Source organism: Anthonomus grandis, chromosome 2 (genome assembly GCF_022605725.1).
Source record: "Anthonomus grandis grandis chromosome 2, icAntGran1.3, whole genome shotgun sequence".
NCBI lineage: Eukaryota > Metazoa > Arthropoda > Insecta > Coleoptera > Curculionidae > Anthonomus > Anthonomus grandis.
The window spans coordinates 4,382,597-4,400,167 of NC_065547.1; the positions used below are offsets into that span (position 1 = coordinate 4,382,597).

At 35.3% G+C, this 17,571-nt stretch overlaps 3 protein-coding genes across 4 annotated transcripts in view; 1 reads left to right on the top strand and 2 right to left on the bottom strand.

Moving 5' to 3' along the window:
* Positions 1–7,045, bottom strand: part of LOC126750121 (SH2B adapter protein 1-like) — a 54,353-nt gene extending 47,308 nt beyond the window's left edge. The window contains exons 1-6 of the mRNA XM_050459628.1: positions 6,601–7,045; positions 2,674–2,792; positions 2,483–2,619; positions 2,257–2,423; positions 2,041–2,204; positions 1,813–1,988 (exon numbers count right to left, since the gene is read on the bottom strand). Coding sequence (XP_050315585.1) covers positions 1,813–1,988; positions 2,041–2,204; positions 2,257–2,423; positions 2,483–2,619; positions 2,674–2,792; positions 6,601–6,929 — 1,092 coding nt within the window. The 5' untranslated portion in view covers positions 6,930–7,045. The remainder of the gene's footprint in view (positions 1–1,812; positions 1,989–2,040; positions 2,205–2,256; positions 2,424–2,482; positions 2,620–2,673; positions 2,793–6,600) is intronic.
* A 282-nt stretch (positions 7,046–7,327) lies between these two features.
* LOC126750385 (cingulin-like protein 1) overlaps positions 7,328–17,571 on the top strand; it is a 47,394-nt gene continuing 37,150 nt past the window's right edge. Inside the window, exons 1-5 of one of the 2 annotated variants that reach the window (XM_050460002.1) lie at positions 7,328–7,820; positions 13,015–13,380; positions 13,434–13,584; positions 13,645–13,838; positions 13,897–14,061. In XM_050460002.1, the coding sequence (XP_050315959.1) occupies positions 7,451–7,820; positions 13,015–13,380; positions 13,434–13,584; positions 13,645–13,838; positions 13,897–14,061 (1,246 nt within the window). In that variant the 5' untranslated portion in view covers positions 7,328–7,450. Of the gene's footprint in view, positions 7,821–13,014; positions 13,381–13,433; positions 13,585–13,644; positions 13,839–13,887; positions 14,062–17,571 lie in introns of both variants that reach the window. The other variant, XM_050460001.1, reaches the window with a different exon arrangement.
* LOC126750387 (aspartate aminotransferase, mitochondrial-like) lies at positions 7,998–9,790 on the bottom strand. Its single transcript, XM_050460003.1, has 7 exons — positions 9,667–9,790; positions 9,372–9,616; positions 9,038–9,320; positions 8,842–8,985; positions 8,639–8,788; positions 8,196–8,312; positions 7,998–8,144 (listed from the first exon to the last, which is right to left on the bottom strand). The coding sequence occupies exons 1-7, from the start codon at positions 9,698–9,700 to the stop codon at positions 8,005–8,007; spliced, it is 1,113 nt and encodes a 370-aa protein (XP_050315960.1). The 5' UTR covers positions 9,701–9,790; the 3' UTR covers positions 7,998–8,004.

Genomic DNA, 17,571 nt, shown 5'->3' on the forward strand with positions numbered 1-17,571 from the left:
CTCTTGAAACAGCTGGCTTGGAGGCAGTTTTATTATTAGGCTCCAAAGATGATGTTCCAGGGCTAGATTGTGATAACTCAGGACTGATTTTAGAAGACCCCAAACTGGTTAGAGAAGATCCAAAGTTGGTTTGTGTAATGGCGAGACTGACCGCTGTCTCCAAAGCCTTTTTTGACACTAATGGCTCTTTATTCTGAGTTCTAGAGTTTATTATAGGGACTCTTTGGTTTATTGTTGTGAGCTGGGGCTAGCTATTTTAAACCATTTGGTTGGAATCTTGACATGTTGATATTTGAGAACTTTGAGTTCAAATAACTAGTTCTGGTTGAAGGAGCAGAGTTACCAAGCTTGAAAGTATTGCTCTCAATTTTGTTCAACATAACATTGACTAGCTCTTTGTTTGTATCATAAATATTTTTTTGTAATTGATTCAAGCTTGGTATTAATTTTGGACTCCATAACATCAAAAAGACCTTGAATCATTTCTTTAAGTCCCGTCATAATATCATCAAATGATATCACATCAATATTGGTAGGTGTTGTGTTAATCTTTGCATAAGTAGATATACAGCATTTGCACCAGGCAAGTAATACAGGTTTTTGCAATAAAACACATCTAACCTCACTTAAAGAAAGACCACTGCAAGATTTACAAATAGCTTTTCTACACCTTTGGCATTTGAAACCAAACAAGACATTTTTCTCTTCCTTAAAATAGCAATTGTTCTTACATGATTCACAGATAAGCTGAATATCCTTGCCCATTCGGTCACCTGAACCACCCTCACCCATTGTAGATCAGGTAAGACAGTATAACCTTAACCCTTATGAAAATGACTAAAAGCACTGCCTTATAGCATAGCATACACAAGTTTAATATTAGAACTCACAGATCACCAGACTAATAGATTTATGTGGCAACACTGTCTACCTGGTTTGTTTACAAAATGCACAGCTGATACGTTTAACAGTGTATTATAATGAGAAAAACTGTTTTTTAAATCAAACTTCAAATTTCATAGCCTCTGTTTCATTTAAACAAGCAGATGCAACACTTTTCACAAATTAAAATGACGAAAAAATCACAAAAATTACTGCGTTTAAATACGGCACAAACAATAAAGTCGCGTGATATTGCCTCTCCCAATTATCGCCCCTATATTAATGTTTATTTAACATAATAGCTACATACAAAAAACTGGTATCGAAAAAGTATATAAAATATACATAAGGTATATTTAGTATAATAACTACAAAATACATAAGGCTGCAAGAAGAAAAAATTAAAAAATCTTGAGAAGCACAAAAAACTAAACAAACATTAAAAAGTGGTAAAAACTAACCTACACTAAAAATCGTAAAGATAAAATGGTGAGCTTAAAATGAAAGTTAAAATTTTACATATACAATGGCCGCAAAATATTACAACAAAACTGACGAAGACAAAAATAAAATAAATTTCACAATATTTCAACATTTATTCAAAACAAACTGGTTTAAATTATCACAGCTTTTGATGTCATTGGGTAGCCTATTAGACTCAATTAAGCCCTTGAATAAAACAGTATTGAGCATTTGACCAGTTACACATCTATCTACCAGAATAAAATCTGAACGATTTCTTGTACTGTATTCATGTACACCTGCGAATACTCTCAATTTTTTGACTGCAATTTCTTTTAATAAAGATAAATCTAAGTGTCACCTCCTAAAATCAATGAGGACCACTTCTCTTGTTTTATAAGACTAGTCACCAAATATCTTGCTGCATTATAACATTTAAATCTAATGAATTAAATTAAGTCTGTTTACCTGAAAATTAAAAGTCAACACAAACTCCCCTGTTCTGGTCTCACTTTGCCTCACCAAAAACCTTCCATGACCGGCTGCACCATCGTGTAATACTTGCTGGGTGGCCTCAGACCTTGGCAGCATCCCATGGAACCACAATTCCTTTTTTAAAGTCTGACCAATATCGGACTCTATAGCTGTAAATAATTAATGAAATATTAATTTAATTATATTTTGGCACACACTTACTATGTGTCTCTCCGGGATTGGGACATATATCGAAATTAGAACTACTTGACAATCTATCCACTCCCCTGGTCCCTGGCATATGCCTGGGGGGCAAATCCGGGGCATTCGATTGATAGTCAATTGTGGCAGTGGTGTGTTCTATGGAGTTTCTGCTCATACAATACCTAATAATAAGTTATTCAATGTTGCAACATAGCACTTAATATTAGAATATACCTTATGGTGGCCAACCACGACCTCATATCATCAGTATCATGTGCTTCAATGACAAACTCCATATTATTACTAGCTTTTAAAACAAAAGTGTTTTCATGATCTGGCATTTCTAAGGCAGTGGTCTCTCGTGCTTCAATTATTAGGGCACAAAATACCCCACTTCTAGGCTAAATATAGTAAATTCTTTTGTTGTGTTAAGTTTATTATTGGTTTATAAAAATTATACCTTAGGGTTCTTTGGAGGGGAATAAAACTCCAACATATAACCTCCAGTCGCTTTAACCAGTTGCAATCTGCATCTCTCCCATTTTGGTGGCCCTGAGGGCTGGTCCAGGCATTCTGGAGTCGTATAATTGACAATTCCTACATGAAATTTAAATAAATATATTGTTCCCTATAAAAGTTATAGCTCACTACCTTCTTTTCTGCATTCAACAACAATTTTTGCTAGTTTAGTCTTGTTGTGAGAAATGTTGTCTTCCTCTGAATGTTTGTGGAATAAGTCTTTGCTTTTTCTAAGCATTTTAAAACTTAATCTGCAAATTTAAGTATAAAAAGGGTTATACCGATTTTTGGGCTTTTACTGCCAAAAATAGTAAGGAGTAAATAAGTATCACTTGTGTAGTACTTTTACTCTAAAAGTCCACAGTTTAATAACATTGTTTTGAGAAGCAGGTTAAGCGTCTATTCTTGGCACTTCATTCTATTTACAAATATGTGTGTTTTCCTTACTAAAGAAAAATCAGAAAATCTTATATAAAATATTAACTAATCATGAAATATGTACAACAAGTATATTTACTAAGTAGATTACAATATTATTTGACAATATATTTTGAGGGGTCGGACATTTTTTATCCCGGCAAATGCCCAGAATTTATCAACATAATATTTTTATGGTTTTTTTTATACATACCACGCGATAACTTCTAAACCAATAAACTTACAACCATCAGGTTTTTTAGTCGATTCGAGATATAAAGGCAGTCACAACGGAACTAATTTGGGTCTCCTAGTTAGCCTAGTTTGTCTTGGAGAATGGAGTAAACACGAAGGTTTACTTTTATTGTTGCATGATTTTCGGTAAGCGAGAAACTTATTTGTTTGAAGGAATTTCAGTAAAGTAAAAAATAAAGTGTTAAGTGGACAAAGTCGTGAAATAGTTAGCAACGTATTGAAGTTTATGCAAGTAGAATCAGTGGCTGCTGGCAATGGTGAAGAAGTTATTCCTCTCGCAAAGGTATGTTTTGATCTGAAATTTCTCGGAATAATGGATTAGCAATGGCAATGGCCTTTAATCCCACCCAAAAGGCAAAAAGCACTTCAGTTAATCAATAAATTTATTTATTTTTAGGTTCAGGAACGTGTTGCTGCAGCTACAGGTGTTTCTATGGGAAATATATGAAGAATCAGGAACGAAGCAAAACTAGTCGACATGGGGTTTGTAGAGGACATGGAGTACCAAGGATGTAAAGAAAGTCTAAGAAAAGAAATACATAAAATTGGTGAATATGACAAAGACCAATTAGTTGAGGACAATAATAAAACTTGTTATGTTTAAAAAAAACTCCATTAAAAGTTTTAATTCTATAATTAATATATTTACATAATAATTTAAAAACATATTGCACATTTAAAAACTAAAATAAGTTTTATTATTGTCCTCAACTAATTGGTCTTTGTCATTTTCACCAATTTCTGCGATTCCAGATAAGTCGCCATCGTTAACATCATCATGGTCGCCATTATTCTCCTTTTCATCCAAATCACCATCAGAGTCACTGTCTTTACCCAACCTAATAATCAGCTCCTCCACAACAATATCCATTATTGATTCTTTGTCAATGAATTCTTGCTCAACCTTTTGGCTCGCTCACATCGAGGGTTCCATTTTTTCACTGGAAATTCCTCAAGGAAATTGTCACAATACTCAATGACTTTGTTAAAATTAAAATCTACATTTCTTTACGCCACATACTCCTTCATTTCTGCCCAAATCAGCTCAAGGGTTTTTTTTTTTTTTTTTTTTTTTAAATTCAATTCAATATATTCAACTTCAATATAAAATATTACAATTCTAAGAATATAAAGCACCTAGATACCAGAGTATCTGTATGTGCTATGGTAGAAACAATTCAAAAATTCTAATATATCAATGTTGTTACCCTTAGCAGACTAGCCGTTTTATAAATTAGTTCACAATATTTAACATTTTAAATAAGTTTACCCAAAACTACATAACAAAATTTATGTCTGGGTGATAAGGGGGTAGCCGTAAAACCTCATGACCATTTCTATTAAAAAGGTCATTGATTTCATACCTCTTGTATTTAGGTTTGTGCATTTTTATGATGTTGTATAACTGACGTTTCAACAGTTTCCTGTCGAAATCGATATTTCGTAGCCTTAACCATTCCTTCATCACCGCTTTCCTGGTCAATGTTGTCGGCGCTTTATCAATTTGTTTCTTGTGGTATGGGGCATTGTCAATGACTACAACATTGTTTTGTGGCAAATTTGGGATGAGTTTTTCTGAAACCCACTTTTTATAATTATCGTAGTTCATCTCTTGATGGTAGTCGCCACTCATGCTGATCGATTTCCACCTAATATAGGCATTGGAGACAAATCCATTTTTGCCACCGACATGCACTATAATAAGGCGCGGCCCCTTGCTTATTGGTTTTTGAAGTCCTGCCAGGGATTCATCACTCTATCCCTTCGTATGAGTATGAGTCAAATGGATATATGTTTCATCCATATATATTATAGGTGGATTTTCTTGTAAAAGACATTTTTAAACTTTAGAACTTTCCAGACTGATTTCAAGACGAGAGATTCCATTTAAATGAGCTCCCAAGTGTTATCAGCGTTAGGCTACTGCACAACCAAATCTCAGAGGCCAAGCTGAACATAATTTGAAAAGAAAAAGCAAACCAGACAGCCTATTTAATCTGAGTAACAAGTGCTGATTATATCCTTGTTTGAGGTAAGCTTCATCTAAAAGCAATATGTTTTATAAATTTACATTGAACAGATTCAATTCTAGTCCTATGGTTGAATCCTTTGGTGTGACACTCAAATTACAAGATAGTTTTACCACTAACCAAAACCCTTTATTTTTACTCTTTAAAGAGTTTTCGTTAGTAGTAAAACTGTCTCATAATTTGAGATTCAATTCTAACAATGTGTACAATATAGTTTGGATACCAGAGTGGAGCCACATAAAGAAATCACTATTTTATTAGGGAATTAAACAAGATGATTCTACTTGGTACATTAGTCTGATGTATCTCTTATCATAAAACCAAAACATTTCAAAGATGACTTTATGTTGTTATCTATAGTCCAAGTCAAAAATAGCTTGCTTATTAATTGTTACTGACATAATGTTGTTAACAAAGCATCATATAAAACCTTAAAGATAGTTTACAATATAATCTTTTATAAAAATATGAAAATTTTAACAATTCTTACATACATAGAACATAATATTATGCAACACAATTAAAAAAGTAGTAAGAAGTCACATAATGTTATGCAAATTTCACTGTCAACATGTTATATTTAAATACTTGTCAAGTCGAAAAAATATATACCTTTGCAAGTAACAGTTTCCTTATATTTCTAAAGCTGTTCGGAGATTGTAACCCAAGGAGAGGAAGCCAAGCAATATTTTTTTGTGTATAAGACAAACAGTATGCACAAATTGCTTAAAATTTAACAGAGATGTCACTGATAAAAAAATAAGTTCAAGATTGCTACCCTGTGAAGCGCCGCTATATGTTTTATAAACATATGACTTAAACTCATACTCTACACACTGGTGTCTATATGTCAGAGAGGAATCAAAAAATTGTATAAGAATATAATGAAAACCGAGCCTGATAAGTTTCCGGGCAAGAAGTTCTTGGTCCAACTTACAAAAGGCTTTGGCAAAGTGTCTGTAAATTACCTCTAGTTGACATTTGTTATTTATAGCCTCATATGTAGTCTGAAGAAATGATGTTAAGTTACTTACTGTTGATCTGGACTGAAAGAAACCATGCTGAATTGGTAAAATGAAACCTCTTACTTGATAAAAAAGGCTATTATATAGGCAAATCTCAAGAGCTATAGAGAAGTTTGATAGTATGGAAATTGGGATGATAGTTTTCCACCAAATTTTTTTCTCCTGATTTAAAGATGGGACAAATTTTAGCAAATTTTCAGTCTTTAGGAAAGGTGCTTGTACAAAAAGATAAGTTAAAAAGTTGTAATTACAACAGATAACTTAAAAGCATCCTTTTGCTCAATATTCAATGTAGCCAATCAGTATTTAACCCATATTATTTAACAATTTACCTTCTAAAGAAGGGTTTTGGTGCCATTTTGGGGCTGCCGTCCTCTGTATCAAAATTGTCCTCAGCAGTACCCCCTGACATCCCATTGAGGCACTTGTTGCCTCCTAATCTTCTCCTATTGAAATCCCTGTCGAACTCCTCAGTGAAAAACTCGATAAACTTCTTCATAAGGTCCTTGTGGTTCACCAAAGTCCTGGCGTTCTCCGGCAAACAAATATTTATGTAGTTGTGACAACTTTTCGAGAAATCTTGGGCCGCGGCGGTCGCGTGCCTCTCGCAGAATTCCACCCACGCTTTTTCTGGGGAAGTGCTTTCCAAGGCGGTCGCCATTATTCTTTTATTAACTGGTTTTAACTCTATAGGGAAAATTGCATTATTTCGCCTTTTCTTTTGAAGAAACTCATTAAATTGTTTAGTTTATTAGAGCTTAGAGTGGGTTCCCCAAACCTTGGACGCCATTGTAAGTATTTTGACGTTTCAACTGACAGGTGTCAAACGTCAAATCGCTGTCATAAATGTCAAATTTTTCAGAAAGTGTGAAAAAAATGCATTATTTCAAATATATATTAACGTTATTCGATTATATTCAGAAATAAATATTGAATAAACCCAAAATTAAGCGAATATGCCATAAATTAGCCTGCAAATCCAAGGTTAATGGCCGTCCCTCCTTCTACCCCCACTCCTTTGTTTACGTTATGTCAAAGTCGAACCTAACCTCGCTTTTTCAAATTCAAACAAACGGCAAAAAACCTCAAAAAAAAATATTTAAAATAATTTTAGAGCTTTTACTCGAAATTCCTTGTGAAATAATACTCGAATATCTACATACCCCTTTTATATTGATAATAATGTCCCTCACCCCCTCGGCCGCCAGTTACGTGAGACTCCAAGAGTTGAAATTGTGGCAAGGAAGTTTTGATTCTCTATTACAAAAGTCCAACAGTCCTTCCCCTAATAGTTTAGTGGAAAATAAGTCCGAGCATAACGTTTGTGTAGAAGAAGATCACTCCAAAGAATGGGATAAAAGGAAAATATCCCCTGTAAAAGATTTTCAACAATTGCTAGAAGAGAAGTTGGCTGAAGAAACTCCAGTGCAGGTACATAATGGAGCCAAAAGGCCATTTTTGAAAAAAGGCGAGGGTTTGGCTCGGTTTAAAATGGACAATGGACGACCACCAAATAATCCCAGGGCTAAAAGATTGGTGGGTCGAAAACCAGGTATGAGCTCTTATTTTAAATTTGTACAATTCACAACATAAAGTAATTTCTGTGTTCGAATCTAAGCTTATAATGAATTATCTTTCTATCATAATTAACTCCTGATATCAACAAAATTAAAACACTTTTGGACAAATATTATATATTTCCTATTACAGCAAAATTTAAACAATTTATTGGAGCATTACTTTGTGACTGTATGTATGGCTTTCGCCACATAATCTATATTAGGGCTTCCTAGGGATGCAACAGATATTCTCCCATCAGCTGTCATGTATACTGCAAACTCTTTTATGATATTTTTCACTTCCTCAGGTTTTAAACCTAAAATGGCATTAAAACAAGTTGGGCCTATCTGTGATTCCTTTTCCATACCTGTAAAGCTAAACATTCCAATCTGATTAGTGATATGACTCCAATCTTTTTTAGATCCTTCCTTCTTTAGGGCCTCCACTAACTTTTTTCGACAGCTCATTATCCTATCAGCAAGACCTTAAATATATAAGAGTTATTATTAGATTACATTAGAATAATATATGCCACATTTTGACTGATTTAGTTGGGAAACTTGAAAATTGTCATGTGCTAATGTTCGCTGATGATGTAAAGCTGTTTAGGCTTATCTCATCCCTGTATCATCCTGTGCTCATGCTCATAAGGAACATTACTTGACTTATGTTTTATGCATAAGGTTTTAAATGCTACTATATATTGTCTTAAGTTATTGTCTCTTTTTATATTTTTTTATGTTTGTATAGGTATGCTATGTAACACTTTTGTAAGTAGATTCCACAAATAAATAAAGAATATATACTCACTTTTAACATCTTGAAGCCATAAGCACTTTAATTCGGGATTTCCTAGGATTTCAGTGATTAATCTGGCCCCAAATGTTGGTGGATTAGAATACATGGCCCTTATAACGATCTTCATTTGTGATAATACTTTGGCCACCTCTTCCTTAGATCCTTACAGGCAACAAATGTCTTATTAAGTTTAACAAATTTATTTTTGTCCTTACTGCATGTGAAGGTAAATGCCCCAATTCTCTCTCCATACAGGCCCATATTTTTGGCAAAACTTTGTGCTACGGCCACTTGATGCCCATCATCTATGAACATTCTTACTGCTTTAGCATCCCGTTCAGGGTCCCCAGAAGCAAAACCTTCAATGAAAATGGGAATTAATAAATATCAAATTTTTGCATTAATTACTACCTTGATAAGCTATATCAAAGAAAGGAAAATGCTTCTTTTGCATACAGATTTGTGAAAAGGTTTTCCATTGTTCTGGGGTGGGATCCACGCCAGTGGGATTGTGGGCCACCGCATGGAAGACCACAATGGATTCATCTGGAATGCAGCAGAGGTTTTCGGACATTCCCTTAAAATCCAACCCAATGGTCTTGGGGTCATAGTAAGTGTAGTATTTCCATGGTATGCCCGAGTGTAAAAAGACATTACGGTGGTTGCCCCATGTGGGGTTAGAAATGTAGGCTTCCTGAAACAATGTGCTTATTTAAATGGATTATGAAGGAGTCTGCTTAATTACCTTGTTTCCTTTATAGAACATTCCTAGGAAGGCAGCTCCCAATCTTATGGCTCCAGTGCCAGAGAGACTCTGCACAGTCATATTTAATCCTTCTTTTAAAATACATGAATCTTTCCCCAGTGCCAGCTCAACAGCCAGTTTGTTGAACTCGGGCATACCAGTAATGGGTAGATATTCATGGTTTCCGCACTTTTTGTAAACTATTTCCTCTGCTTTACGTACACAAGGCAGCACATAAGGCTTACCTATGAATATTCAAAAAAAATTTCGAGTGATAAATTCGTTAAGCACTTACCATCGTCTGACCTGTAAGCTCCCACCCCAAGCATTACCTTTTTGGGGTTCTTATCGGCCTTGAACGCTTCCGCAACCCCAAAGATTGGGTCGGCAGGACCCTGTTCCACATGACCGAACACCGAGGGTTTACAGCAGCTGCTAAAAGCCAACGTTCGTTTTGGGAAATGTTTAATAGATAACAGTTTGGATTTCTGTATGGCCGACATAGTTAAATAATTTAGCCTTAAAAAAAAGTTGATGAACATTTAAATTGACAAATTACTGACACTTTTTAGATTAATTTCTATATACCTGTGAGGTATAAACAACAAGGGAAAGAATGTTCTCATATTTCTCTAGTCCAATTCTTTTTCTTTTGTATGTCAATGATCTTACAAATCTGGATATTAAAGGAAAAATTACCTTATTTGCCGATGACACCACGATTCTTTGGCATGGATCAAATAGTGAGTCCTTGCATCTGCCCCTGATGATGGATCTCCAGAGGATACAGGACTGGTTTGACTCAAAGAGTTTGTCATTGAACTTCAATGAGACCAAAATCCTGACGTTTAGGGGTAAGGTTGGGGATGTATCCATTGGCGGCAATCAAGTTGCTGAACACTCTAGCAGCAGATTTCTTGGTGTCATCCTTGATAACAACCTTCAATTTACTAATCATGTACTTGATCTTGCCAGTAAAATGTCAGCTGGTTGCTTTGCAACATTAGAGATCTTGTGACACTCAAATGCTTTAGACAAGGGTTTCAAGGTATATTTCAAGTATAGGACAAAGTATATTTCAAGTATAGGACAGAAAAGGCCTACTATAACCTTGAAGAGTTTTATGCTTCATGTGTTGTGGAGTCTACAGTGTACGTTATAGTATTATTATTCGTATTAATGGAATCATTATAAGAGCATCTTTTGACATATTCAGTTGTTTTTCCGTGATTTCCTGTTTAGCCGGAAGTGACACTAACTGTCTTATTTTAAATGAGACACTTTGTATGTTATTACGTATTTCGATAAAAAATAATAATACTGCATTTGCCGCTTTTCGTTTCATACTCATAGAAAAAAAAAATTAATTTTAAAATAGGGTGCCGTGAAGTGCCCCTTTTTCGAATGTCCAACACAGTAATTTCGGTGTTGGGTCACATAAATAAACGCATTCAATTAAAAAAAGGCTTTGTTTTCTTGAATAGGTGGCTACGTTTTAACGCGTTCTTCAATTATTTTTCAATTAACATAATTCATGACAACATCTTGTCGGACTTGCATTGTCTTATTTATTTAATGTAACACGACGTTTCGGTTGGTAAGTATGTCCAACCGTTATCAAGTGTAAACTGGTCAGTTTGATAGTATTAACGAATAGTAGATTATCACTAGGTGTTTAATATCTAAATAAGTCTTTAGGTACTTAAATTTGGATACCAGACCTCTGAGCTTTTCAATTACGTATTTAATGTACATATTCTTTTCGTATTTTGATCTACAATATTTAATGGTTTCTATTTCGGTAATGGAGATTTTTGGATTAACGGTCCGATTCTAGGAAGCTTATAAGATAAGATGTAAAACTAATATATTTTGTTATTTATTTATTATTATATATTTATTTATTATTTTGTTTTCTTTACATTAAGTGAAAGCCGGTTATTCTGGAATCTGAATTTGAAATATATCTAAAATCTTTTTCAGCAGGGTATTTTAAATCTTGCCACCTATTTGCCGTATACAAAATTGCAGTATCATCACAGTAACTTACAATACTTACCCCATTGGAACACCGTTTTCTGAGGGACTCCACAAGTTACTTACTTTACTTTTACGAAAGTAAAAGAGTGTACTTGATTAAAAATTAAAACTTTCAACGCATTCATGGGTACCTATTTCAACATTTAAAAAATTCATTTTTCAATATGTATAAAACAAAAGTATCAAATGCGGTATCATTATTCTCAGAATATTACTTTCTATCAAAATTCGTAATAATATACCAATTGTCATTAAAATATCATACCAATTGTGACATGAAATAACGCTTAAAATAATTAAAACACCTGATGCTATCCCCACAAAACCCTTAATAAATAGCTTGACCACTTCTTCTACAAACAGAAAGTTGGTGAAACAGACAGAGACCTAGTTGCTCGTACACGTCCGGATCTACTGTGGCACTACTGCGTTAATAACTGGATCGCCTTACAAATCAGAACTGGAAGAAGCTTTAAACAAAAGAAAATTAAAAACGATTCCGATTAACACTTAAGGGTCAAAACAGAAGCAGAAAAGCTAAACCAAAAAAAAATGGTAAAGGGAAGGGAAAAGCTAAAAAACCTCTCACCTCATCCAGTGATGATGACACTGATACTGAATTGCAGTTAGTTAGACAGTGATGATGATATGGACAGAGATGCCGAAGACGCCGAATGTCTGTATTGCAATAATTTTTATTCAGAGGACAGAGCAGGGAAAAAGTGGATCAGATGCAATCAGTGCTTTCGTTGGTGCGATGAAGAATGTGCAGGACTGACAAAAATCTATGGTTTATTTGTGAGATGTGCTTAGATTAACTTTAAGGTTTTTCATAAAGTTTTTGAACGTATTTTCAATTTAATATTAATAAAAATCTAAACAAATACCTATGCTTTTTATTTTAAACTTTCCGGAGGTAAACTCGCCTCCCATTCGGATCTCCGGGCGGAGGCTGGTCGGGGGAGTCCATCAGGCGGATCAAAAAGCCTAAAAATCAATTTCTGCAACATCAGAGGCCTAAACACCAATATTAATGCAGTACACCAACACCTGCAATCAAATAAGCCTCACATTCTGGCATTGGCAGAAACAAAGGTGAAACCTTCAACAACAAATGTTCACCTCATTTATCCTGGATACGATCTACACACCCGATTTCGACTAAACTTTGGATTGGCAGTATTTGTCAAGAACGATTTGAGTTGCCAGCGGGAGGAAACGCTTGAACCTGCAGACTTCGACGTCATGTGGTTCAAAATAATAGCCAGTGGTGCCACGAAATTTATCTGCTGTATCTACAGACCACCAAGCGACACCCAATATAGACGGCTCTTTTTGAACCTGGTTGATTGCATTAACCATCTGCAAATTGACTACCCAAGCCCAGAAATCATCGTCGATGATCGTATGACGGAAAACAACTGATTATGTCAAAAGATGCTCTTATAGCAATTTCATCAACATACCAAATTTTATTTGTTTATCTTTCCTGTGTCATTCGTTATATAGCTTTTGACTTTCGTCCTTTTTTTATATACATTTGCTTTATTAACAACAAATATTTGTTCATAACAATAAAGCTTATTTTGATTTGATATTGTAGTCGTGGCAAAACCTAAAGCTTCTGCTGCCGCATCAAAAGCATCTGCTCCCTCTGGAATAAGAGGGATTTTAAAGAACCCTCAGAGTCAACCTAAAGAAGTGGATTTCATCCCTTTGACTGTTCCGGAGTATGTTAAACCCAGAGCCTCCTGGAAGCAGGTCTTCCAATGTGCTCAGAAGAGTGAATGGAAGAGTTCTAGTGAGGATCCCGTGGGAGGATCCGAGGAGGACGGGGAGAGTGTCGAGGAGTACGAGGAGTTTAGGAGGAGCCTGGGGTCGGAAGAGAGTCGCGTTGCTAAGGAGGCGATAGGCGAGGAAAAGGTTTTTAAAACTTCCAGTGCTGCCAATGTGATAAGAGAAGGGTTTGGTAAGTTTATTATCAAATTTAATATTATTTGTTTAAAAAGATTTATTATAAAGAAACACCCAAAATATCCCACCTGGAATCCAACAAATTCACATTAAAAGTTGGGGATTTCACCACGATAAACCAGAATGTTTTGAAGCAAGTGAACGCCTATGCCAAGAAATATTTCGACGGCAGCAACGTGTTGTATACTAACGACATTCCGTAAATATAAACCGAGATATTTGTTGAAAACGTTCACATTATTTGTTTATTTATTATTAGCGACAGAATAAGCGATCTGGTAACGACAAAACCGCCACACAGTGCCGGCGATTACACTTTAGAGGAAATAAAATCGGAGCGGGAGCTGAAAGCTTTTGAAATTTTAGAAAAAAAAGTGGATAATAGCTCGTTTTGTTCTACGAACACCAGTGTGCTAAACCTACTGGCTAGTACCCCCAGAAAACCAGAGAAAGGTACTTGTTTCCCCTATTAATGTACAAGAAATTTAGCAAACATTTATAGCAATTGAAGGATCGATTGAGGAAATACAAGAGGTTTTTCCAAAAGACATGCAGGAAACCATTCAAACAAAACTGCAAGAAGTCGCACAGAAAACAGACGTGCTGCAGCACTTTTTAATGAACCTGAGGCATATGGAGGGCGGTGGCAAAACTGATGATACAACAATCGATTCGGGTAAGGTTTTTATAGCTACAAAGTCATTTTTTCACTTTTTATCGCATGTCATACTTTTTGAGGCTACTTACTGCAGTCACCAGAATCGTATTTTTTTAAATTTTAATACTTCTTTATTTGCTCATATACATCCAGCAGCTTAGCATCGTCAAAAAGTATTGTTAAATAATGCACAAAAAAAAGATATATACAGGATATTATTTGCTTGATTATTAGTAGTATTAAGGTATATTTAAATATCAAAGGCATAAGCAAAGATTAATATTGAACGAGTTTGTTTTTCTATAGAACGCCATAGCAAGAACTTTTATATTTCTCAGATTTGTGAGCCGACCTTCCTTATCGCTTTGTTTATATTAACCGTATCCAACTGGCGATGTGTTTGTTTGCTTTATGCGACCCGATCTTTTTTTTTTGTAAATTAAGTTAGAAAGTTAGTCTTCTATTAGCTTTTAAACAGACCGGAAGATCTGTTATTACTTTTCATACTTTCTACTATCATTTTTCTATATAACTAATCATTCGTGTAGTTAATAAACATAAGTTTTATTCGTATTTCTGTACTTTTATTAGACACACAACCTTATAAACCATAACCTGACCCTTGGGCCCATAACCTGTTGCTATCATTGGCTTGCTTAGCATTGGTTTATAGTGTGTCTAAGTTCGCGAGTTCTTGAGTGCGTCGCGCCGCCGAACACTCTAGCCGGTACAGTAGTGGGGATTGCGCGAGTTTAGTGAAGTTTTCTTGTTGTGTGAAAATGGCAACTGCAAAAGAAGGCTCTGCAGGACACATTGTCAAGTTTGTCGGGAGCAATTTCCAGCTGTGGAAATTTAGCGTGTCCATAGTTTTGAAGGCTTAGATGAAGTTGTTCAAGGAACATCTGGTGAACCAGAAGATAAAACAACGACTGAATGAAAACACTGGGACAAGAAAAATTCAAAAGCGCAAGTAATTTTTTTTTCTTCCATTCTGCCTGATCAATTGCAATATTTAGTTAATTGTAAAACTGCTGCGGAAATGTGGTCAAAATTAATTAGTATAGATGAGCAGAAGACGGAAGTTTCAAAAGAATTAATTCGGCAACGTTTCTATGAATGTTTCATGCCTGTTAATACAAAAATATCTACTCATATTGCAAATATTGAAACGATTGTTAAGCATTTATCAGATATAGGCGAAAGTGTAAGCCAAAGTGCGATTTGTTCGTAAGTGATTAGTAGCTTCCCAGCAAAATACAATGCTTTTCGCTTTCAACTACTTGGGATTCTGTGACACCGTCGATGCAAATTTTTAACAATCTAGTAGCACGGCTACTTAAAGAAGAGACTCGAATGACCTTAAGTGAAGATGAGACTACGAGTTTGGCACTGAAAGTTGAAGCTCTTCTAATGGAACTTGCCAATTTTACAAGTAAAGAAAAGGGTACAACAAGCAGAGACGAAAGTATTGCCAATTTAAAGAAAAGAACCAAGTGCAATTTTTGTTATGAGAAAGGACACTGAGCGCGTGAATGCAAAAAGCGACTAGCCAAAGAAAAAGAAGATAAAAATAAGAATGGTCACCTCCCCGATACAGAATCTGCTTACATATGTGATATTTCAGTATTTGATTCATCTAGTAAAGAACGAGATGAATTCAACTGGATATGTGATTCTGTTGCAAGCATGCATATGACTAACCAGAAAAAGTGGTTTTCTAAAATCGAGCCAATTAGTAAACCAATTGTTGTAAAAGTGGCAGATCACAGAGTAATCAGGCAACTGGGATAGGAGCCATAGAAATTCAGGCTCTTGTGAATAATTTCTGGCAAGATCGCACAATAAACAATGTTTTGTTTATTCCTGAGCTGCAAAGAAGTTTATTTTCAGTGGGAGCAATGACTGATTTTACACATTTTGCATACAAAGATAAATGCGAATTTCGTGATGAAAATGGTAGAATATCATGCATGGGGGACACGAAAGAACAACTTATGGAAAATGAGTTTCCGTATAAAGCAAACCAACCAAATTGAATGTAATCTTGCTACGAGTAATTCACTTCAAATGTGGCATGAACGTTTTGGACACGTTAACCTGCAAGTAATAAAAGATTTAAAGAAAGATGCAAATCTTCCTTGTACGAATAAAAATGATTTTTTCTGTGAGGCATGTCAGTTTGGCAAACAACCAAGAAAACTATTCCATTCAACACTGAGACCAAAAGCTGACAAACCTGGGGAGATGATTCACTCTGACGTGTGTGGACCTATAAACATTGAGTCACCGACGGGCTCGCTGTACTCTTTTAAGATGATTTTAGTGGATACCGAATGGTATATTCTATGAAACATAAAAATGAAGTACTAAGTCACTTTAAAATTTTTAAGGCAATTGTACAAACACAAACGGCAAATAAAATAAAAATTTTAATAAGTGATAATGGAACGGATTATTTAAGCCATGAATTCACAGCATTTTTAGAAGAGAAAGGAATAGTTCATGAAAAATCCGCCCCATACTCACCTCAGCAAAATAGCACTTCTGAGCGAGAAATGCGGTCACTGGTGGAATGTGCCCGCTCTATGCTTTTTAACAAAAATGTTCCAAGAGAATTGTGGACAGAAGCTATAAATACAGCAGCCTATGTATTAAAGTGGAGAAAATTCTGAAAGTGCTTATGAAAAATGGTTTAAAAGACATAGCCGTCCCTCAAACTATGTGTCTATTCCGCCTCAGTTATTGAACCACGCTGCTTACGTAATTGTGAAACTTTAAGACGCCCAGATTACTTCGGACCTGCAGTTTATTATTCAGTAGTTGAACCTGAAACATATGAAGAGCCGATTAAAAACGAAGATTCGGAAAAATGGAAACTGGCTATGGATGAAGAAATTAAGGCTCATCGGAAAAACAAAATATAGGAGCTTGTGCCAAAACGGGAAAATGCGAAAGAGATAGACACCAAGTGGGTGTTTCGCGCAAAAAGTGACGAAAATGGTTACCTGACGCGGTACAAAGCTCGTTTAGTGGCGCGAGGTTTTATGCAACAAGAAGGCATTGACTATAAAGATACTTTTGCCCCGGTAGTGAGATATGACTGTATACGTGTGCTAGTTGCTTTAGCAGCAGAAAATTATTATGAAATGTCCCAGTTTGATGTTAAAACTGCGTTTCTGTATGGTGAATTAGAAGAGATAATTTACATAAGACAACCACCTGATTATGAAGACTCAAATGTTCCCAACAGTGTCGGTAAATTGATAAAAATTTTGTATGGATTGAAACAGTCTCCGCGGTGCTGGAATAAGACATTTGTGACCTTCTTAAGCAAGTATAATTTTAGACAACTGAAAAGTGACCCATGCGTTTTCGCGGGTATATAAATGGAGTGTCAATTTATTTGGCCTTATACCTGGATGGCGGTTTAGTGATATCATCGTCGTCAAATCTGATTCGGGACATGTTGAGAAACCTAAAGGACAGTTTCGAGATGACGGTGAGTGACGTAAAATAATTTGTTGGACT